This window comes from Pollicipes pollicipes, unplaced genomic scaffold, assembly GCF_011947565.3.
Source record: "Pollicipes pollicipes isolate AB1234 unplaced genomic scaffold, Ppol_2.1 Scaffold_3447;HRSCAF=4054_pilon_pilon_pilon, whole genome shotgun sequence".
Taxonomy (NCBI): Eukaryota; Metazoa; Arthropoda; class Thecostraca; order Pollicipedomorpha; family Pollicipedidae; genus Pollicipes; species Pollicipes pollicipes.
In genome coordinates, this window is record NW_023596297.1 from 7,902,617 (window position 1) to 7,927,062 (window position 24,446).

The 24,446-nt window shown below is 48.7% G+C and overlaps 1 protein-coding gene across 1 annotated transcript in view; it reads right to left on the reverse strand.

Annotated features, from left to right (window-relative positions):
- Positions 1–1,081: 1,081 nt before the first annotated feature.
- LOC119091206 (uncharacterized) overlaps positions 1,082–24,446 on the reverse strand; it is a 36,410-nt gene continuing 13,045 nt past the window's right edge. Inside the window, exons 3-4 of the mRNA XM_037213855.1 lie at positions 11,896–12,064; positions 1,082–1,151 (exon numbers count right to left, since the gene is read on the reverse strand). Coding sequence (XP_037069750.1) covers positions 11,905–12,064 — 160 coding nt within the window. The 3' untranslated portion in view covers positions 1,082–1,151; positions 11,896–11,904. The remainder of the gene's footprint in view (positions 1,152–11,895; positions 12,065–24,446) is intronic.

The following is a 24,446-nucleotide window of genomic DNA, read 5'->3' on the forward strand; positions in this document are numbered from 1 at the left end:
ACCCTGGGCTGTTCCAATATTTTCGTAGATATGACTTGATCTGGGGTGTGACGTGTCTGAAATGGAAAACTTGGCTCGGAAACGCACTTGACCGCCAGCGAGAGATTGCGGCCTCAGGAGGGCGGGTAGCGGCTCTTCAGATCTCATTTCGAGGCCCACTTCTTCACACGAGGTCCGCGTGTCAGCTGGTTGGAGCCGCTGTGGCCGAAATGGGATCCAAATGTGTTCTCTCCGAGCTCCAGACGCAGATCGACGCAAACTTTGGCCAATGGGCACGCATCGGTGTGCCATGCAGTCCCATCTTTTTTGTCATCCGAAATTTAAATACACATCGGGATCTAAGTCGTTTATTTTTTAGGATTTGTGTCCTCAAACAGATGATCCATCGGCTGCTAGGAGCGCATTTCCTACCACAGATAGCTAGTAAAGCATAGACTGGGTGAATACCAGCTACAACATAAAAAACAGAATATTCAATTATTTTGAGAGAAGTCGCAATGCCAGTAACTCTCGTCTGCACAATGCGGACGTGCATGGAAGATTATCGGCAGAACACACACCGAGCAATCATTATTTTAGTCCAAGCAGTACGCACCATGCTTAAGCTTGTCAATTACCCACCCACCCACTCCACACACGCTACATAAGTTTGTTGATTTCCGCAACGCAATGAAGAGCGAGGTCGAGCACGCTGCATGTATCGACCACTCTTTAACGAGCATGGCTGAATAGGATCAGGTGTTTCCATTTCGGTCTATTATGCACACAGCGCTCGGTTCACAAATTCTCATGTAAGTTTGACTGACACGGTGTGCGCAGTTTTCACCTAGAAGGCCTAAACATACATAGAATGACATACGTGGAAAGCCAGGCCATTCAGTCCATGCTTTTATTTCACCTTGCCGCTCATATTAACTTGCATCATCTGTATATGACTTTTACCCAGCTTCGGTTGTCAGCGGCGATGCGGCCCAGGCCGGCCCTCGACACACCAGACGCGGCGGCCCGACCCGGCAGTGAGGGCCGCGGGGTCGGCGCCACCGTCACCGCCGCGGCGCGCTGGCAGCCGCGGACGCGGTGGCCCCAGGTGAGGCTGACGCGCCGTCCGGCGCCGGCCTCCGGCGCGCCCCCGCGCGTCGCCGCTTCACGTGCTGCGGCAGAACCACGGCAGTGTTAGGCTGCTGCAGAACCACGGAACGGCAGTGTGGGGCTGCGGCAGAACCGCGGCAGTGTGAAGCTGCAGCATGACCACGGCAGCACTAGGCTGCGACAGAACCACGGCAGAGTTAGGCCGTGGCAGAACCACGGCAGTGTGAGGCTGTGGCAGAACCACAGCAGTGTGAAGCTGCGGCATGACCACGGCAGTGTGAAGCTGCGGCATGACCACGGCAGTGTGAAGCTGCAGCATGACCACAGCAGCACTAGGCTGCGACAGAACCACGGCAAAGTTAGGCCGTGGCAGAACCACGGCAGTGTGAGGCTGTGGCAGAACCACAGCAGTGTGAAGCTGCGGCATGACCACGGTAGTGTGAAGCTGCGGCATGACCACGGCAGTGTGAAGCTGCGGCATGACCACGGCAGTGTGAAGCTGCGGCATGACCACGGCAGTGTGAAGCTGCGGCATGACCACGGCAGTGTGAGGCTGCTGCTGCTGCTGCTGACGGAGCCCTACTTGGTGTATATAGGGTCCAAACATATCCACCTTCATACCAAAACACTAACACTTAAGCAAGGAATACGCGATTGTTTATGTCCCATGTCGCTCCGCGGCATGGTTTTGTACCTACGAGCATGCTAAGGTCAAAGAGTTTGACTTCCCAGAAAATTTTGCCTTTGATTTGGTCTACTGGGGCCGATTAACAGCACGCGCTTATTATAATCGCGAGGTTATGCTGAGAACAGCCCAATTTTGTTTTGCAAGATACTACCTTCCTTTAATTTCGAAATGACAGGGGGTCTCCCTCCCATCGTCCACAATATGAAAACCGAGGAATCAGGGTGAGGGTTAATCATTTTGGTGATCAGTCTCCGTTATTTATTTTACGCGCTCCGTCGGAACAATCCGCATTTCACATCATAGAGAAAATCAGCTGATAGGTCTACAAGGATGACACCTTCCATTACACACATCCTTAACTTGGCACCAATTAAATCAGCAAGCCGAAGTGACTCTCGGCGCAATAAGAGGCAAGCAAATTTCAATTACCTGCGATGCTTGTCATGCATGATGCAGGAACATCAACTCAAATTATTTTCTGGGGTCTCACCCTACCCCAACGTCGACATAGGCCGCCTCAATGCTTGTCTCCAATTTTTTTTTTGTCTGGGAGAATGTCAACAAATCAACAAAAAGAAAAAGCTAAAATAACATTAATTCGTCTTTTCTGAGCATCATTCGCTCTGACCACTAAATTGCTCAAACAAAGGATTTTACAGCAAAGACAAGCAACTTAAGCAAAGAACTCGACCGTCATTAAAACAATGCAGACTAAATCTGTTGACAAACACGCTTAGAGGAGGGAAGGCTGTGAGGCCCATGGATTTCTACCTCTCCTTTCAACCTCGAATCATGCATAAAAGTTATCCCACTGCCATGATGCCTCCACCAGACGAACTGCACTGATTTACACTACGAATGCAGGCTGCACTTAACACGCGCTCGGGTAGGGGTAAAATGATCCCCAAAGTTTTTTTTCCACAATGAGTTCCAAACAGCGCGACGGTTTGGTATCCATGACCCTCTCAGGGTCGAACAAGGTCACTGACCTTATATGAGCACCAGTGACATTTTGTTTAGAACAGGTATTTAGCTCACGGTGGTGGCATGAGAAGGCGTGTGGATCACTTTGGACACCAATCTGGAGTTTGACTTTGTATAAGCTTATTTGACCAAACGAACATAACCTGCAAACCTCATTGAGAAAATCCGAAGCAAATGAGCAAATCTGAAGGAAATTTGAAGCGCGTCTCTTGGTTTAGGAGAGATGGCAATGGAACCTCTACCTCCCCCCCCCCCCCATTGCCTGCATTTATTGCGCAACCTCACTCCTCACTCATCATTGCCTTCTCATTGCCTACATAATTGGCTATCATGTCGACTTCCAGCAGCCAAGATTTGTAAACTGGGAATAGTTGTCGTTTTAATGCGAACAAAACAGTGTTGAGTCCATAGCGTTTTTGTTGTTGTTTTGGAAAGGAAGTCTGGATAACCACAGGTCACTTTCTATCTCGATCGAATCACCTCGCTCACTTTCCCTGAGCCGCCAATGCTTCTCGTCGCTGAGGTCAGTATGCTGAATCGCAGTATTACCAGAGAATACAACAAGATCCAAAAATTTAACATAGGTAGATAGGAAAGAAACCTGCCAAACCTAAAAATACACTGATTTGTCACCGGTGATCACCGAGTCGCGCTCCCACCTAAAAATCATAGAATATTTTTGTCGTTGGGATGGAATGACACCTAAAAAGGATACTGTGGTGCAATATGATACTGTAAAGTGTCTTTACGGAAATACTTGCTGGCGTTGTGTGACAAAGTACATAACCATGGAAGCCTCATGCTGGGCTTTGCAGTGCGCGCTCCAACATTCTGTCGTCATCACCAAAATGATAAGTCAAAAGCATTTGTTGGCACCAAGCGTCGCATGAAAACATATATTTTTGTCGCCGACCTTGTTCACCAATTCGTCACATTTCCCCACCCCTGCATCAGATCTTCGCACACTCCCGAATGCAAAGATGCGCACGTAATGGCACGCGTGCGTGCCTGGCCGCGGGGGTCGATGTGTCAAGCTTGAGCGACCGTCAGCGGGCAGTGCGATCGGCGCCGTGATTGGAGCCGCCGCGGGCCCTCGGCTCGACGGATGGGGAGCTGGGGGCGCTCGCCAATGTTCCGCCGTCGCGCCCGCGGGCGCTGTGATCGACAGCGGCCCGCCGCCTTCGAAACTGATTGGACGTCCAGTGGTGGGCTCGAGAGACAGTCGATCCGGCAGCGTTAAAGGTCTGGGCAACAGCGTAAAAGGTTCGTCGGAACTCGACGCAAGTGGTCTCGGCGGAGTTCTGCAGCGAGCCCGGTTCAGGAAGTCCTCGCCCAATGGAGGCCTAGTGATATGCTGGAGTGGAATAATTACGGTCTCATAAAGCCACTTGCAGCAAGAACACGATCCATACTTCTTGCTGGTTCACAAATAGCTTTGGGTTTGGTTAAGCGTGCAACGCATTCCCCAAATATGATGTTTCCGCGCTCTTTACTGGCATTTGCGTGCAGGGGAGTAATTTCACAACATAAGTTGTGGAGGTCGAACAGTGAGGAATGGCTCAAACTGCCTCCGAAGTATGCCAGTAAACAGGTTTCTCGTCGCATTTTGCCCACTTTCTTCCTGAAGTTAGGGGATGGGGCTGAAGCCCATGGTGGTGGGGGAGGGGTAAAGCCCCCCAACTGAATAGGAAACAACACCCTTGTTAGGAGCTGGTGCGCCTGCTGATTAGGAGCTGGCACACCACTGTTAGGAGCTGGTACATCCTGTTAGAAGCTGGTACACCTGCTGATCAGGAGCAGGTATATCTGCTAATTATGAGCTGGTGCACCCTTGTTAGGAGTGAGTACACCTGCTGATACCCGTGGCCGTAGGTCACGCTGCACAATTAAAGCACGTTGATGTACGAACGGGCTAGGGGTGATATAACACCATATGCTTGTGTTTACCTGAGGTACATGCCAATCTTTAAAACAAATTCGTTGTAATACAATCCCTGTGCGAGTGCCATACCGTTCAAAATTTCGATGGCATAATGGCGATGGCATAATTTCCTCTAAGCTGCCATCTAGCCGCAGCTTAGAAGATATTATGATCTCGTTTTGCATGGAAAACCTGTTACAAAATCCAACCCAAATGCTAATGCACCATTAAATCATTTCAGAGCACTTTCATACCATGAAAACATGCCGAAAACATTGCTATTTCAAAGCTGCATGATCCTTTGTGACCTCAGACTGTTTGGAAAATGGCCGAAAGTGGGCTCTTCAAGCATGTCATCTAGGCAGGAATATCAACCACATTTTTACTGCGCAATACATTTGTGCTTTGCGCGCACGCATGCACGCGTTTTGTCCCAAGGATGACATAATCGCGTCAATAACATGTTACAACCAACTAATACCTTCATGAATTCATGGAGTAACGGAAAAGTTATCGACTCAGCATGAACAGACCATCTAAGATTTCCTGACCGCAAAAGTAATTTAAATTTATGAATTTGTGCAGGATTACAACTAAAATGCAAGTCAACTGTTATTGTCCGATGACCTATCTTTATATCTGATGATGAGCTGACGTTTGGTTGATGACACTTCCGGCAAACGAATTTGGTTTGGTATGAGATGTATCTATTTTGGTGCGTTACGCATCGCCTATACTGCGTGCTTTCTCGCCTCAGTGTAGGCATTCACCAGTGGACGATGGTCGTAAAGAGGATATTCGTAACAGTGAGATATGTGAGATTATTGTGAGATTGTAATATTGTGAGATTTGAAGCGCCTCTGTCTATAGCATTTGCTTATTGTTATGATTCCGTGCTCTTCATTGGTCAGTGTCTACATTGTTGACGACGTTGCCTTAGATAGTCACAAGTATCGCTTCCCTGGCGTGCATGTTTTCATGTGCCAGATCACAGTTTTACGAAGGGATTGAGGCGACGCATTATTTTGGCGGAAGGAATAAGTGTTCGGAATGCCGGCCTCGTCTGGTCTGCTAGTATGTACATCACGTTTTGGCTATTTAATATTGAGTTCTGAAAAGCAATGGATGGCGTGTCTTTCTTTTATGCATACGTCGCAGCACGAATAGCATCCTTGGAATTGTTGGGATTCGAACAGTTGTCTTCTGGTTGCGAGTAGAGTGCCCTGCAAGCAAAGCTAACCGCGAAGGAGTGTTTTTTGTTATTACCGTTAAACGTGGCGTTGCGTACCTAGAATATGTTTTAGAACGTTAGCAAAGCATTCTTTAATTATCGTCACCGATGGCAAGTCGCTTTCCTTTCTCCGTTGCATTGCGAGCATTTGTTCAAACAAAACCCGTACATAAACGTACAAAGAAAATCATTGAGCGTCTGCCGGTCTGACACAAATAATGCAAAGTGAGAATAAATGAAAAAAATAATCACACGCGAAGGCTCGCAACGGTCAAAGCACAGTAGGGCCCTTTAAAAGCGGGATCTGGAAGAGTTAAATGCAAAAGGCTGGCATGCTTCCTTTGATAGCAAATGACGGAGCGTTATAAGAGCACTGCGTAGAAGGGTGCGGTAGCTTGATGCCTTCGGTGATTCGGGTAAGTATAATCCATAACAGGACCTACTGCCATCTCTGGCTTTGAGGGCTGTGTATGCCTGCTTGGTAGCCAGATCAGCACGTCCTGACAGCTGTAATGGTCAATGTCCATTAGAGTGTGTCATCGAAGGAGTGCATCTCTTGGAATCAACTGGCACAAAGTTTTTCCTTGGAAGATACAGTGAGAATAAACTTGCAGATCTGTTGTGCTGCACCAATGTCGATATTTGTGAAGCGAGAGCAGTTTTTCTTCGATATGTCAAGAAAATCATGTTCGATGCTAGCGTCGGCTATGTCACGGACTAGCCTTATCTTCCAATAAGCCTCAATCTTGCCATTTTCCACACTGCTAGTACCTGGTGGGCTAAGCATGAAATAGATACCATAAAAACACCACCACAACATTGCCAAACAGCTATTAAGTACACTTTTTATGAAAAAAACATATTTTTTGTAAAAACCAGAACTGTACATTTATGAAAACGCTCCAGCAGACCGAAGTAAGCCTGAGGTTGCGATTATTGTTCATGCATCAGTGTGATGTTGATTTGCAGTTCACATGCTTGTTGTACGGGTGAAAACGGTTTGACGGATAACTGACATCGGATTCTGACACAGCTCCGTACATGGCCCAAGGTGGCGTCGACGCCGGTTGTTCGTTCCGGGTGAGACCGCTGCCACTGCAGATCGGAACGTTAACGATCTGACCAACACCGCTCTGGCGGTTGACAGCTACGGTGGCTCAAACCCGGCCACTGCTGCTATCATTAGCGCCTTCCAGCAAGGCAGCAGGGACGGACTGGCTGCTTACAATCAAACATCGTAGATCCTAAGAAGGTCTGGTGTGCAAGAGACAGCGAGAAAAGAGACGGCTCATCAAAATGCTGAATCAATCTACGAGTCAGGTTTGACCATCCTCTACTCCGACGGCCGCGAAGACAGGATCTACATGAGTTACATGCAACCTATGTCGCGGCACGTGCCGAACCTGCCGGTCGACTTGATCCAGCAATAGAGTACCGACTAGCAGCTGCAAATGTATGTAATGTATGTAACTAGCAGCTGCAATAGTAAGTAAATGCTCAACACCGATTACATAAAATATCAAATACTACGTGATTAAGTTTAATCACTCATTACTTATAAACTCGAAGATAATGCTTTTTCATATCTACCTGGGATGGTTCCATGGTCTGATTCGCCACCAGCCTCCGGCGTTCAAAACGACTCCGTCTGAACCGCGACAGACCGGCGGCGAATCAGGCCATGGAACCATGCCAGGTAAACACGAAAACGCAATGTCTTCGAGTCTATAAGAAATGAGTGATTAAACTTACTAACGTAGTATTTGATATTTCATGTAATCACTGTCGAGCATTTACTTACTATCATACGTCGCGTCATGGCATGTAGTATCACTTGCCTGTTGGTTCATGCCCACTAGCATATATCCTAATATGTATTCTGCTACATCTAAAGAGAGTAATCCACATTTACATGCGGTTTTGAACAGAAATAGCCATCTTGAAGGCATTTTGGTGCTGTTAGGGGCGCAGCCAGGGCTTTGGCAAAGCGGGTACAAGGCTGACAAAGTGTCTCCCAGATACTAAAAGGCCCCCCCACAAAAAAAATCGTCGGATGTTACCCATTTGTTATTGAGGGCATGGTTTTCTTACATACATCCATATATATATATATATATATATATATATATATATATATATAACATGTTCACGTTCTATAACTGGAAATGGGCCAGACGCTACCGCGAGATCAAATCTGCCTTAAATTCATAGCAAATAGACTGGCCAAATAACGCGTTATATGATTGCATGAAATACATCGCCGACGCTCTTTATTTCATGATGGTCCAGTGGACTGTTTTTCAGCCGACAGAACTCAGAAACTTTACCAAAATTGTTATCTGGTTACTTTGGGTTCATACAGAAATAGAAGAATTCCGCGAATGTAGACTGAAGATCAAAATGGGCCAACAATTTATGCTAACATGGCAGAGCCATGTTTGTCCGAATATCTTCAACATTCAGTCAGCACTGATTAGTGGTACAGATTATGTGACGTAGTTTTGAGCATGTGCGCTCGCATATCTCAGGAACAAAAACTCGACGCCCGGCGTTGCAGTCTCCGTAGGCCGCGCAGCGTCGGCCCTGCGGTTAATACTAAGCTGTGGCCAATAGGTGGACGAAAATGATGACGCGTTTGAAAGAAGTACCTTTGAACGCTTTTGGACACCAAATCGTACGTTTAGAGATATTCTGGGCGCATATTTCAACTTGCAGTTTTTAGCTTGATGACAATAACGCACTGGTATTAACAGCGCCGCGAAGTGGTGCTGTAATCTGGTTGTGGAACTGGAAGAGAGGAAGTAAAATTTATATTTGTGTGTTGCTGTAACTGCTCATCTGTCCGAATGACATCCTCAGAGTTGTTAAAAAAAGATTCGCAAAGTGTAATCTTTGAAATGTACGCATTAATTTTGAAAGCCATTCAGAAAACATTGTTTTACTATGGTCCTTGTTGTGCGTTCGGCGCCCGCCACCTCCCCCCCCCCCCCCCCGGCGTTAATTACGGTGGCCAACGCCTTTCGGTTTAACGAAAACTGCGACCCAAGCCATCGCTATTCATGCTCCCCGAGATTACGGGCGTGCCATTGGGGCTTTTGACGCACTCCGCTGCTGGGGCTATATAGCGCCGCCTGCCTCTCACCCTCGCGGGAAAGGCGGGCACCGCGGAGAAACGAACCCCGTACCTGCGTTTTCCCAAGCGCGTAGTGGTTAACAAAGGCGCATGAAGCGCAACACTATCGCCACCCGGCGCGCAGTCTTGCACATTTTGATGGCATCTGCTTCACTAGTCGATTCTGCAAAATATCGAACATTCTCAGAGAAACATGAGATGGCCTTGAGCGTTTTTTGACCCACTCCATCCAGCACTAAGAGAACCTAATTGCTTTCCAGAAGAGGAGCCTTTATAGACTATACATATATAGTAGCCCTTATTGCTTTCCGGGAAAGGGGCCCCTTAAGAACAACGCTACGGAGTACACCGTTGTTCCCGGTCAAGAGCTAAGGGCTATTCTGTCCTATCGTGGTGTGTTTTCCGGCCGTCATTCTGGCGACGCGGGCGGCATCCTCTGGCTGGTCCATTGACCCTTAGAGGGAAACATCATATTACATTGGTTCGTTCCCTGACGCGGGAGGCCTTCTGACGCACGCAGTTGACCCCGGATCGACACATGAGCCGTCATTAACGCAACAACATCCCTGCTCACCGCAGGCGGTCAAATAATTGGCGCTTAGGATTCAGGTGGACTTAACGGGCCCCTGCTGCAAAAGGATTGGAGGGCCCTCCGTTCGGTAGTGGGCGCCCTGACTGGCACAGGACTCTTCTTTTACCTCGATGTGAGCACTCATCATGAGTGTTTGTTTGCTTCCATTGTAAGAGGGTCCGGTCAACGCAAGAGACCATTCGCGATTCGGGCTCCTGTCCCCGTCTCTGTTGTCAACAAATTCCCCCTGACCGATTCCAGGTCTTTTGTTGACACAGGATGTCCTGTTAGGCACCGTAGGTCCCTGAACGATAAAAAGCCCGACCGATGTAAATCGTGGCCCTGGCCTTGTCCCTGCTTGAGAAATGGACCCCCAGCGCCCAGACCAATACTAGGCTGACTATTTGCTGTTCGTGACCTCTGACCGACATAGAGGAACGTTCTGTCTCAGGGGTCCCTATCGGTGCCAGAGATTCTTTTAATGAAATTTGAGGTTACGGCCCTTTAGCGGGAGTCCTTAATCTGACCCACAGCCAGCCCTTCGGACCCTCCAGCAACTCCACCGACCCCTTGATCTTTGGTCTCGGGAGCCCTTTCGGTCCCACTTCGGGACTCCTCAAACGCCGCTCCGACTCGGGGCCACTGGCCGCCAAGGGACCCCTGTTCGGCACTGTGGTCTCTAACCGACACAGGAGCCCCTCATTGTGTCAGGAGCCCCAAACATTGCAAATTGTGGACCCCGGTCTCGTTCCTGCTTTGCGAATGGGTCGCAAGGGCTCAGACGGACTTGGAGTCGACTGTTCGGTGTTCGTGGTCTCTGACCAACTTAGACAACCACATTGTCTCAAGGGTTCCTCAAACGGCCCAAGAGGACCTCTGAAGGTTGCGACCCTGCGGGCCGCGATTCCTTATGTGACCTACAGTCAGTCCTTCGGGTCTTTATGCTCTCCAGCCGGATCTCTAATAGTCGGTTTCGGTGGGCCGCGCGGGCCCCTCTTCGGGCCTCATCAAACATTTCCCTCGGTCAGTTCGGGTCCCTGCGAGCACAGGCCCCTCTGCTAGGTGCTGTGGGCGCCTGACAGACACAAGGCCCCCGACCAGCGTAAATCACTGGCACCAGCTTTATAGCTAATTGGGAAGCGGGCCCTCAGGCCCACACCGACACGGAGCTGACTATGTGGTACGGTGGTACCTGACCGGCAAATAGGCCCATATCGACTCAGGGGGTCCCCGATCGGCGCAAAGGGCCCTCTGACCGTTATTTGAGGGTCTGTGCTCACAGGCCTGGCACCTCAAGAAGACTCCGACGAGCCCTTTATGCCCTTAAACCCTCTAATCGGGCCCTTGATCGTCGGACCGAGTGGGCCTCTAGGCTCTTCAGGCCTGCTCGAACACTACCTCTGGCCGACTCGGGGGTCCCTTGACAGCGCAGGGCTCCTGCTAGGCGCCGTGAGGCCCCGAGCAATGTAAATCGCTGCCTCCGGCTTTGTCCCTACTAGGGAAATGGGCCCTTAGGCCTATGCCGCCATTGAGCCGACTGTGCGTTGCTGGTGGTGTCTGACCAAAATATAGGCCCTTATCGCCTCAGTGGGCTCCTGATCAGCAGGGGCCCTCTGGCTGGCATTTCAGTGCCCGGCCCCGCGGACCGGACCCCTAAATGAGACCTCTGGCTGGCTTTTCGGGCCCTCAAATCAGGCCCTTAATTAGTTTCGAGGGCCCCTCGGAACCTATGATCAAGTACCCTTGTGCCTCCTCCTGTCGCCGCCGTCGCCGCCGCCGCACCATGCCGTCCGCCCGCTGTCCGGATGCAGGACAGTCCTTCGAAACAGGGCAGACCGGAGAGCGGACCGCTTGACCAGCACTCGGCGCTCCCTCAGGCGGCACGTACTGTGTCTCTGCCCGCTGGTCCAGCAGCACGGGGACAGGAAAGTGCTGGAGACGTGCAGCCCGCAGAATAGGAACCGCAGCGCCGCGTACCAACCAGGCTGGCAGCAGCTAGTGCAGCAGTGCCTGGCCACGCGCCGCATAGCAGAGTGAGACCACCGCCACACCGCCGAGACCCGTCGAGTAAGGGTATCAACAGGATTACCAACTCAGTAAGCCCACCCGGGACGTACCAGTTAAGTAGGAATACCCGCTGGCTTAGCCAGCGCCTAAATGTCCCTTATATCGTCTCACGTCGTGCTATGCCCGGTCAGCGAAAATGTCATCATTCCGAAACAAAATGTCATGCCAACAAGTATGCGCATTGTGCAGTAGATGGCCGCTCAGCGCTCACCTTGTGACCTTAGACGATCATGTTGTTGAGATGGTCGCTTAGGCTAAGTTCGTCTTCGGCCGTTGGCGATGCCCGCAGGGAGAGCTGGGACGACAGATCGTCCGATCGCATCACCACACCGTCCGAGGTTGGCTCCCAGTAGGAAGCAATGGTGCGCTTTCTTCTGCCGCTGTAAGAGCAGATACCTTGGTTACGAGTGACGTGGGAGTTTGCACTGTCCGCCTGCTGGTAACGCTCAATATGACACGCGATTTTAAACGTCGTAGGCAGTTTACAGATTGGTTCTCTGCATGTGCCACAACGTTAAATCCGGTGCATACGAAAAGATAACGGGGTGTTAGGGGACGATGGAGCAGGAGCAGCTAAGGTGTTTACCTGCTCAATCACGCAATGCGAGGATGTCCGAATGGAAAAGTGAGCAAAGCGGGGCATGAACAAAGCAATTCAAAAATTTGAAGCAAAACCCGTTGACATCATGTGTGGGTAAAAGGCCCCGCCTCATGTCATCCCGTGACAATGCTCAAGACAACCACAATCGCAGGACTCCTTACTCCAGACCTGCCGAAAATGATAGAATTTCACGAACGTTAAAGCAAATATTTACCATTTACTCTATGCAACCGGGTTCGAAGCAAAAGCTTGGGGAGTTACTTCCTCCGCCACAATTGTGCGCCATTCTCTCTTTATGAAACTGGTTACAGGTGAACTCCACCCCGTGGATCTGTCGACCATCCACGGACCGATCCAGTCAGTGAAGTGGTCTTTTGCACGCAAGCGTTTGTGACAAGGATACTCGAAACGCCGCGAAACTGGGAAAAAGGGCGTACTATTTTAGCTCTGCGCTCAACCAGGCTTCAAATGACGCATTTTGCGAGCGAGCTAGCGGCACCCGCATGACATTCCACCTGCACCCAGTTTCATAAAGAGAGAATAGCGTACAATTGTGGCGTGGGAAGTAATTTTCCAAGCTTTTACCTTGCATCCGGCTGCAAGCAGTAAATAGTAACTATTTACTTCAACGCCCTAAAATTCTACTATTTACGGGACATCTGAAGCAAGGAGTTACTCCGTACTTCACCAGGTATCTATGGGGTTTCATAAACACGACTGAATTGAAGCTGAAGTAGACCTTCAAAGCGAAACTGAAGCAAAATAAAGACGCTCTGACCGGTCGTAAAATAATCAGTGGTGTTTATAGAGGAACCGGCGCAAAGCCGTGCAGGAGTGGAGGAACAAGTAATTAAGACTGAGAATCAGCCCGCGGTGAGACATTGGCGAGCTTTGAAACGATATCAAGGTAGCAAGGGTGGACGAGTACGCAGATGTGATAAAATCATTGCAACGGCAGTTCGTATAGTAGCTTTGTGGCCGTCACAAACATAAGATAAAGCTGGCAGTGAATAAAGTTGGCAGGCCGTTATGAAAACCAATCTGTTTCCTATTTGTCACGGATTTCTCGAGGTCACGATTTTTCTTTCTTGCTATGACACGAACATGCATGATATGAGTTCACAAAATACATAACCTGGGGCAAGCTATTTCAGAGAGCTTTTGTGGTTGAGGTGCATATTGCCCTCACACGGAGGGAGGGCAAGGGAGGAAAGCTAGAGTATGAATACACGAAACACAGACAGCTTGATTTACTTCTGTGAGTAGTGCAACAGTGTCTAAAATTATATGATGTCTGTGTTTCAGCGAATGAAAAAAGTGATTGTATTTAGTCTTTTATTAACTGTCACACAAATCACAAGCTCATTATGAACTTAATACATAAATGACGACACCTCTGCCACCTTAGCGATATTCCTGGATTTATCACAGGCATCTTAATCTCTCGGGTCCAAACATACGCAGAGTTACGGGCCAATAGTAAGCTTTGAGTTTCATCTAACTGGGATGGTCTCTTGGAACGTGGTCTAGTCTCTTATAATTCGTGTCCATTTTCGCGTTTTTCAACGAATTGCTCACACAAGTGTCTATCTTTGTCACCGATCATATCCGGTAAAACAGAAGTTTTTTCGTTCCTGCCCAATCACTCAGGATCCATCAGCTCTGTGTCTTTGTGTAACACTTAACATGCTAAGAGCGTGTACACGCATGTTTACCAGAGCTCTTAAAAAGATCACAATATATAAAAATGCTATTTATCCTTTTGAATTGAACAAAAAATTATGTGACACCATACTTTTGAATCGTCAGCTGTAGTTTCATCACTAATCCTAAAACGAATAGTAGTGATATCTGTCTGATGCTGTTTGATTTACTCTACGCATGAGTGCCTCCTTCACCAGTCCTATATTCTGTTTGTAAAATTCGGATAACAACAATGTAAAAGTTTTGTGCCGGAAATATGTTTGCATTCATCTCGTGCAAGCCAGGTTAATATTGAACCTCATCAATTGGTAGCAGTTAATTCTTGCGACAAGTCAGCATGCGTCCATCGAACTATCATTTTATTGTAAACCAATCAGAATGCTTATATCGAACTTGCTGCCGAAAAGCAGCTTTAAACGCTGAGATGTGCCTTATTTGCTTGTTTATGAAGACTGAAGCAGAAACATGAATGGCGTTTTTGGGCCGATGTTGACTAGAATAGTTTTGCTAAGCCAGACCGGGCCAGAATGAGGATTCAGGAATTCGAAAAGGCCGGATAGTCGGCCAGATTGGATTATTGAGAGCCGGGGTGGACCTGGCCGGTTCTTTCGTCGTAGACGCATCGTTCTGCCGCCAAAATGCAATGCAAGGAGCCCAACGGCCAATCTGACCTTGGAGCGTTGCCGGAAAACTAATAATGAAAGAAGCCTGAAAGCGAGCTGGCATTTCCAGTCGCCTATGCCCTGCCTGTCCGAGCTCGGACTAGAAAGCCTGCTACTATCGTTGCAAACGAAGCCTTTACCTTGAGAAGCCTGAGAACTACCTTGATAAATTTGTTCTTGGCCGTTAACAGGAATGCGGTCAGCGTCTTTTGCACGGGCCGAACAGCGGCGGACGCTTCGTTGGGCGAGAAACGACGACACGTGCCATCACATGTTAGAGCAGTGATACTCTGCTAGATCTGGCTTGGGTGACGTGGTGGGGAGTAAGCCGGTTAAATGCTGCACTAGCTCTTAATTACAGATGCTGTATTAGAGCTTAGGATTCTGGTGGTTCCTATGGTCGCAGTGTTGTGAAGAAGCCATTAATTGTAGAAATAGAAACCTCATTTCCGATGAAAATGGAAAACTTGCAACACGTTTTCTCGTCTGAATCCGTAATGCAGAGGTCACCCGGAGTGCGGGCAGCACCACTGTCGTGACATGTTGCACAGTCACAACAGCCCTCGTTGGCACCAACACCGCGACGGCCGTCGCACTTGCGGTGAAGGCGCATCACGTTGACGCTTACGGCAGCGCAGTGGCTGCAGTCCGACCACCACACTCGGCGCTGTTGACACTGTCCAGTGACACCAAAGCTGGTGGTGACGACACCGTCCATAGCGACAGTAGCAACAGCCGGGCAGTTACAAGACAGTGCCCTAAATCTTAAAGCATGTGCTTCAATACAATGCTATTTTGTATCAACACGAGTGTCAATGGTGTCCATTGCAATCCAGTCCGGTGCTGGTACATATCCAAGGTGTGATCAGCTGTTATATACATCAGGCGTAGCAAAGCCGTCATTTATCATGCACAGCACACACCTTCGATTACCGAGGCACAGAAGTTTGGTGAGGTCATATGAAACCATGGTACCAAACCAACTCTTTCATAAGAATCACTGTGAAGTGACATGCCAAAATTAAGGCATGCTACATCATTCAGAGGCGATGCCAATGTTTTTTTGGAGGCATATCGCGACGAAACATGGGCCGGCGGCCCTCGCCCCTGCAGAGTGGGTGAACGGCGCGGAGGCGTGGCGCGACGAAATTGGAACGGGCGGGGTGATAACACATGTGAGGGCTATACCAGTTATCATCCGATGAAGATAACACAACAGCCGAAGCTAATGGTGCCGAGCGAATCCATACAAATGGGTCTCGCCCGTGATCGGAGAGCCCGTTTTTCATGGGATTTAGCAATCAAAGGTCACTGATGTAGCGTTCTCGCTCCGGATGTCCCATCGCTTTGCCCGTAGACTGGCTGGCAGCGGGCCTGGCCAGGCTGGGAAATTTCGGCCGATAAAGTTTATAACTTTGTCATCCTCCACTTTTTGATGACCATGGGAAAATTTGCACAAAAATGGTATATTGGTATATTTGGATGACTATTCGTCAAGGAAGTTTAACTGTGCGTGTTCAGTTTGCATGGCTAAATCCCGCTCGGTTAAAAGTGTGTCGTATGAATCAAATTCGGTTGAAAAGTGACATTGAACGGCTTATGGACGATTACAGGCGTGGCTATGGATCGGACACTGTTGAGATCGCTTAGTTATTTCTAGGCAATGCATTCGCCCACCCGTACAGTTAGTTCCCGGTTCCTACAAATACTCGGTGTGGCACACATTTAGCGTCGAAGAGAAACAAAAATACTTCGGTTGTCTGATAGCCCACTGAGCCATAACCCTAGTTCTGCGGCACAGCAGTATTATCTTCTGTTATATTGTCGAACAATCTATTTCATACGTATTTTTGTCAAATGTTGTTAATCCGTGAAAATCATTGTTTCCTGCTGCTGTGCTGCATACTACATCCACCTGTGGCACTGCAATTGCCACCCACAGTAAACTTTAGGGGTGGAAAACCGCCTTTTCTGTCATGGACAAAAATTTGGAAGCATCTAAATTGTCGCCTGGAGCCAAGTCTTTCAGAAAGCGTTGCAATATAACTATCAGTTCGATGCACCACAAAACCAAAGACAACTGAAAGGCAATGCGGCTTGACCACGAAACATCGTTTCGGGAGTTTATTTGCACTAAAGTGTAGTTTGCTGGCCATCAAACACTGAGTGAAGGTTGAGACTAAAGTAATAAAATTATCAGATGAAGACATACTTAGCACCTGAAAACAACATAATTTTTGGTTTTATGATGTCAATGTGCAATCAGCTGGAAGCGTTAGCGACTTTCCCTGTCTTCGCATAATCCTTACCGATGTAGAACTTGCACTTTCAACATGATTCCGATCATTTAAAGTGAGACTCATACAGTATCGGTGTTAACAGATGCGTACGAAATTTTGGGCACATCTTGCACCGTTATTTAGTTTTATATTGCAATATGATGACAATTTGAAGGGTTTCATCTCACGCCTGTCCGCCGACCAGCACACCAAGTCTGAGGTGCAATGAACAGTGTAAGAGGCCTACACCAGCGGCGCTCGGCCTCTTTCCGTAAAGCCGCTGTTTCTCTCAACAACAGGAAACCCCGGATAAATCCTTGACATGCGCCACTCCAACGTCCTCCGTTTACCCCTGAAGCTGCAGCTCAGGTATCCACAAACAACAGTCCTTCTAGATCGGCAGGGTTTTCAAAGCCTCTGCCGTAAAACACTGGCGATTAGCTACATTATTCTAGCCAGTAAGCTTTTCACGACATGAACACAAGCAACAGCAGCTCACAGCCTTGCGCTGCACCCAGTTCATTAACGCGTGGCGAGCATTCGAGCCCATTTGTTTTGAATGGCACGATGCCTTAAAGCGCTACATAGCAAACTGATCACGTTCGTCGCAAGATGCCGTGGCCAACCACAGTTCTTACGACTGCAGTATGCAAGGTGAATCTTGGCTGAAAAAATATGTAAAAACTACTGATCTGGTGGGCATTGGAAAAGAACTGCGCCACCCAGGGTTGGTAAAAATGCACTTTTTGTCGAGCAAATTTTTGCACGCAAAATTGTCGCCAGCAGCGTAACGCGATACCATATGACATAAAATGGTAATGAAGCCAAGGCCCAGTAGCGTCACCAAGATTCAGCCTATCACCGAAAGCCTCGTCCATCACCTACAAATTGCAGTGTCGTATACACAACCAATGTATGTATACACGCCAAATTATACAATGCCCTCCAATTAATGTTGGGATAATTGCTGCTCCCAGGAAAGCAGGCGCATCGGCCTTAGACTATGGGAGAGACTAATCACAGCAGCAGTTTTCCTTCATCACCGGGACTTGCCGAGGCCTCGCGTTTAAACGCAAGCTGCCCCTTGCCCCTGCCCCTTGCCCCTTGCATGTCCCTTATGAAAATTACGTATACGCCCCAAGTCCCATCGCAACCGTCATCAAACGCTCCATCCTCCCAAAGGCGTGCTCCAAGCCTGGCACGACATGTGCTGCCTGGTGGGCGCCTTTCGCTGTGCCCAAACGAGAAAGTTGTATTAGAATCTGTACATAACTTCACACCAGGCCGCTGGTTCCTTCTCAACAGAATGCTCGCCGTGACAGGAGGGGGAGAGGGGGGGAGGGGCTATGCGATCCCGCTAAGGTTTTCTGTAAAGATACCAGCTAGGCATGTCGTGCAGTCGCGCTCAAGTCCTGGATACCTCTGGTGCATCTATTGCCCATGTGTCGACACCAGTTACTTGCCTCTAGCATTTCGGGTTACCGAATAGCGACAGTTTTTGCGAGCATTGCAAGACAATTTAAAGCCGGCGGGGGCGGCGGGCGGCAAGTGGCGATCTCGCTGACCGCGGGCACCAGGCTGACATTGCTACACTAACGAAGCTCTTCATTTAAATATAAGCTCAAAGCAGATAAAACTTCACGCCATTGCAGTCATTCAAGTAAACAAGGAGCATGCCTTTTAAAATTCCATGTCCCGTCACTGCATGATTTTGTACATATGAGCATGCAAAGCTGAAATAGTTTCTGATTTTCAAGAAAATTTAACCATTAGACCCTTCTCACTTCCAGAACTACCCTGTTACAGTAAGGGTGTCATCATCAGCAAAAAGCCAACATTGTCCGCTGAGGGAACCAATTGCCAGTCTTTCATTGAACTCCTATGACAGTTGCACCACAATACCACAAAACCTCCTGCTATTTGAAGTGAACTGGTAAAAGGAGATGACAATAAAGTTTGTACCCCCTCCCCCTCATTGCCACTTCTCATGGCCTTCCCATTGTCTACATCATTGGCTATCATATATATTTCCAGCAACGAAGATTCATTGTAGCAAAGGTTGAACCGTGAATAATTGTTTTAATGCCAACAAAATGTGGATGAAATAATTGCATTTCATGCAAGGGCACAGTTTCTTTTTTAAAATTTGGCGGTAGCGGCGAAAAATTATGCAAACCCCAAAATATGGTTGCCTCTAAAATTGGCACACTTATTTGCAAACTTCGGGGGAAGGGTGGAGTCCTGAACTGAAAAGAAAAACAGGTATGCTTCTGATTTGTAGATCTATGCGACTGGTAACCATTCTTAATCAGGACAAGAGCGAAAATGAAATAAACTGGCATTTAGAACCATTCTCATCCCCCGTTACTTCCTTCCAGGAGGAATGCCATCACATTCCAACATTAAACCCACAATTATTGTCCACAGCAGGAAAGCTGGTCGCTTGTGACTGCTACAGTGAACCAACAGCTTCCTCGCTGTCTTGAAAAAAAAACATTCTGGATAATCATATGTCAATCTCAGCCTCGATGGGATCATCTCGCCCACATACCCTGAACTGTGAATGCCCTCATCGCTGAAAACAGGATGCTGAATCACAGCACCGCCAACCGGGTAAACAAGACCCAATGATTGAACTCTAGGAGGGTATTCACGATACTACAATGCGAATGCCGTTTGCCAAGTCGCAGTGCATTGAAAGTCACCGCCCACCTCATATCAGCCGCATCGCAACGATTGAAGCACGTCCCTGCGACCAGATGAGTCCCTATGTAGATATTTTTTTCAGTGTTCTATACTGTCTACTTTGGGACACTAAAAGTCGGCTGGTAAAGCAGCGGATCGGCTGCCCAGACGGACCATAAGACTTACACAGATTTGTCGCCGAGGTGAAAGTGAACGACCAAATCGCCAAAGTGACCGACCAACTATAAACCATGAGATATTTTTGTCGGCGGGCTGGGGTGGAGCATAAGAAGGATACCATGGGGCTGTAGGGTACGCTAAAAGGTATTTACGGAAAGGCTTGCTGGTGTTGTGGAATTAAATGCATTATCACTGAAGCAAATGTAAGGTTGTGGAATGCGCGTTGTGATATTTTGTGTTGGCCGTCACCAAAACTGTCGATCAAACATATTCTTGGCAGCAAGCGTCGCGAGAAAATATACCTTTTTGTCGCCAAGCTTATCCGGCAGGTCGGCAGTTTCTACCACCGCTGGGCCCACCACCGATCTGTGACGTGAGCACTGATATAGTATAATTTATAGTATATTTCTGTCACCTGCTAACAGCCATCCTGATTATGGCCGCTGTCTGTTAGCATATTGTGGCTCAACTTGCTCATAGCTCAGATATTGAGCATGAAGCTCATCAGCGTGAGCATGCTCACGCATGCCCACGCTGCAAGCGTTAGCGAGTACAGACCTATAATAAGCTTTGATATTTGTCGAGTTGGGATGGTCTGTTGTTATATGGTCTGGTCTATTCTGATGTGTTTACATGTTTGCAATTTTGTCACCAGTTGGCTTCCAAATTGTCCGTTATTGTAACCGATCATATCCGGTAAATCAGAAGCTTTTTCAACCCCTGGCAAACCTTATTCCAGGAAGTGAAGGGCACGTAAACAAATCGGCAACAATCCAGTAAAATTGCAAACAATGTAAAACAAATATTTGGAAAGGGGTTTGACAATTCTGCAGTGTGTTGCTAATGATTTGGCCTGCTTGCAATGATAGAGATATCATTATTGAGCTACCCTAAAGCTCTTTGAGATGCTGCACAAATTATTCCTCGCACCTTTCTCATGAAGTTGACAGCGGTAAGCAAATCAGGGCAAGACGATTTATTGTTTCGGTGCTGCTTCCAGGAACATGATGGTAATCGAGTTGTTGATGACCATCTGGCCGCGGTTTTCTCGTGATGGTATTTGGATCTAGCTATCTTCTATGAAATGCTATATTTCCACCGCTAGTTTTCTTCGAGCAATGTTCTACGGTAGACGGCTGAAAGCATCGTGCCAACTCTTTTCAGTATATAAGCTATGGCCTACCAAAACGTATCTTGGCCCTAAGTCTCTCGAGGGCATCATTTTGGACAGGTTGACAAACATGGACCTTAACGCACAGAATAAAGCGCGAGCACCGGCAAAGAAAAAACAACAGACGCCGCTCGCCACCGGCAGCTTCATTACTTACAATAATAGCCCGTGACGCTAAGTCAGTGTGGTCACTGGCCTTTCCTCACAGATTAATAGCAAGTATGGCAATTTGCACCCAGGATGATCCCGTGCTCAGCTGGGGATGATCATTCCAGAGACAGATCATCCCTCCCTAACAATTGCACACCATACCCTGCCCTAAAATGATTAACGGGGAATATACTGTTCACAAGGCTTATACGACATCCATTTGGAATAATATTGCGTTCTCTGGAATGAGATGCGACTATTATCCAGCAATCTACCGCAAAACTGCCGATAATTCCGCAAATGAGAGCTGAAAAATTACAGAACCTGTGCCAATAAGCGCTCAGTTAGGCAGACCTTTTTATAGATCCGCTGCACGCTGGAATAACTGGATGGAGTGGAATGCTAAGCTAAGCCAGCCGGTTTTCCCTCCATTCGCTCATAGGTCCCCGTGTCACGAAGGAAAGGTCAAGCATTTTCAATTAAGTTCTTATTCAAATGACAAAGTCTGAGGCTAGTTTTGGTAATGACGCCGTGATGAACGACGCCAGTAATGATGCCGAGACCGGTAACGACTTCTTGCTGTTTAATGGCCTCTCTGTGTTCTCTGTTGACATTGCTGTCTGCGGCGCAGCCAAGATTCTCTTTCATAGAGGAGCGAGGGATGAGGCGAGGGTGGAGCTCATTGAACACCCTTCCGCTGGCAATTAACTTTATGCCGGAAGCCATCTGTGATGAAAAATAAAGAAGGCAAATTTGAGGGGGAGGGGGCTCTCCCCTCTCCCACGTCTGTGGCTGCTATCATTTAGGCTCTGTGATGTTTATGCGCATGCAGGAGAAGCCCCTGCAGCTGATTCAGACTCCTGTCTACTAGGAGGCTAGAAAGTCGTGGGAGCATTCCGCCAACGCCAGGAAACCGGAATGAGAACTCGGTCGGGACGACTGGAGACGCGCAACCGACGGCTGCTGCCCGATGGCTTTGGGTGATCCTGACGATCGTTGGGCCGTCTTGAGTACCGCCGGTATCCAATATTGGTCGCGTTGCTGGGTGAACTCCGGCAGCCTCCTGGCCACCTGGGTGGCGTTCGCTGGTTCCACCGGCTGCTGGCTGTTCCGGATGTGGCTCCGGTTCGGATATAGATCAGCCCCTGCTGAGATTCCCGTGGTGGCGTGATATCCGAACGTCTACCCACGTAATCTTTCCATCTTCTGATATAAGCTTAGCATTATATTGACCTCTCAGCGTGGAATGAAGATCACTTGAAGACAAGATTAGGCTACATAATAAGGGCTTCTTCATCAGGTTTTGGTGGCCTCCAGGATAACGAGCTATTATATGTGCTATTATGACACAGCCAAGGCTACATTAATCGCCTTGGCTGTGTTTTGCCCCGCCTCGCAAGAAAAGGTCTTCTGCCTCGCTAGGAGTGGTGTAGGAGCGACAGCTATCTGACGTTGTCCGTACCCGGATGCACTTTTGTATCGAACGGGAGCGGCTCTCGGTAACAGTGTGCTGAAACACCCGATCACAAAGCCGGCGAATCCACATCATTTATCTGGAAACCTAGACGTTAAAAAATCAGAAGGGTCGTCCTCTCACCTGAAATCGGTTCCTCGCCTGGCATCGTTCTCCCTTCTGAGATCGCGCTCTCACTTGGGGTGTCTGGGACACTGGTTGTTTCACTTTTAAGAACCCTTACCAGCTCCCAGCGTTGAAAGCTCAGGCCTCTCGCCTGGTCATCCACCGCGCGTCAAATTACCCGTAGGGAAAGGGCGCAACGCCAGTTACAGCGTGCGCGCACTGCCTGACGGCATGACGTCACGCAGATGGCCGGGAGCTCTCACCATGCCCGCGTGTGGGCGGGTTTTTATTCACAAATGGTAGATGCGCACTTACGAATGAGTGCGGACATGCTCTCGCACTCAGATGTGTTGTTCGCTGTCGTTGTTGTTCGCTTTCACCAAGAGTCCGTTTCACAATTCACCTCGCTCAGTGAGATAAAACCTGCCAGATCTCCCGAGATATTTGCGAATCAGCGTGATCCCTACTAGAAAGCAGCCTGTAAAACATGTCCGTAAAGCGTTTGTTGGCGTCGCGTGCAAAGATTGTGACAGCAGACGTCAGTGACTCAGTCAAACAGCTACACGTGAATGAATGACCAATGGTAGTTAACAACCAGCGGACGCAGTGTCAAGAGCGTGCTGTGATGGGCGTTCCATACCAATAAATATCCGGTTCAACCGCCGACCGGATGCAAATGTTGTTGCTCGTGGGAAACATAGGGGCCATCAACTACCAGACATCGCGAGATAGAGTGATGATAGATAGATATATGATAGATAGTAGGACCTAGACCGGCTGGCAAAAATGGCCTGAGCATCAAAAGGGAGGTCGAGGGGCTGCCAGAGCCATTGCTGAAGGATTTCAGTCCGAACTTTCTCTGATTACACCGAAATGCATGAAGCAGGTTGCTGACCCCACAAAGACGGCGGAAGTTCAGTCCCCACTGACAAATGAGGAAACAATGGCAAACAAAGCCCAGTTGTTTAAAGCGCCCTCAGCGTAGTTATTAAGTCAGTATGTTACTTAGTTATTAAGCGACTGCGTCACCATAGGCAAAACGTCGTATGGGAAGAAGACGGGCCAACATGGTCGCTACGGATGCACCCACGCCAAAACTGGGCGCCGTCAGCCCAGCCCAACGTCACGGTCTAAACGGACTTTGGTTGACTCAGGAGGTACGCTCCCAGTGCAGAATTTTTTTTCGCCGCCGCTGTCATTCATCATTGGCGCAGAGGCACCCGAGATGCAACTTGCATTTAGAGTAAACGACACCAATCCGCTTCGCCTGGTGATGGGCAGCAGGCGATAGTGACCTCCATCGGCATCGGAATCTCATCATGGGTTAAATCCTCGCCCGTCAGCGTCGTGATAGGGGGACGAGAGTGGACCGGAAGACGGGGCCGGACCGGACCGGGAGTGACCTGCCCGAACTGGACGGGACCAGTCGGAACCAAACTGGACCAGGCACGGCTGGACGTAGTCAAATGGAATCGGACGGCAACGAACGTGAGCGGACTGAGCCGGACACGAAATAACGGGATTAGACGAACATGATGGAACGTTACGTGTGGTAGGTGGACCGGATATAACTAGATGGAACTGGATGGTACCGAACAGCACCGGATGGAACTGGACGAGACCTGATGGGATCGAATGGAACCAGGCGAGACCTGCAATTGGGCTACAATGGACCGAGCCTGACGGGACCAAACGGGACTTGATGTGATGGGACGGGACCGGACGACAAGGACGTGAACAAAAGGAGCGGG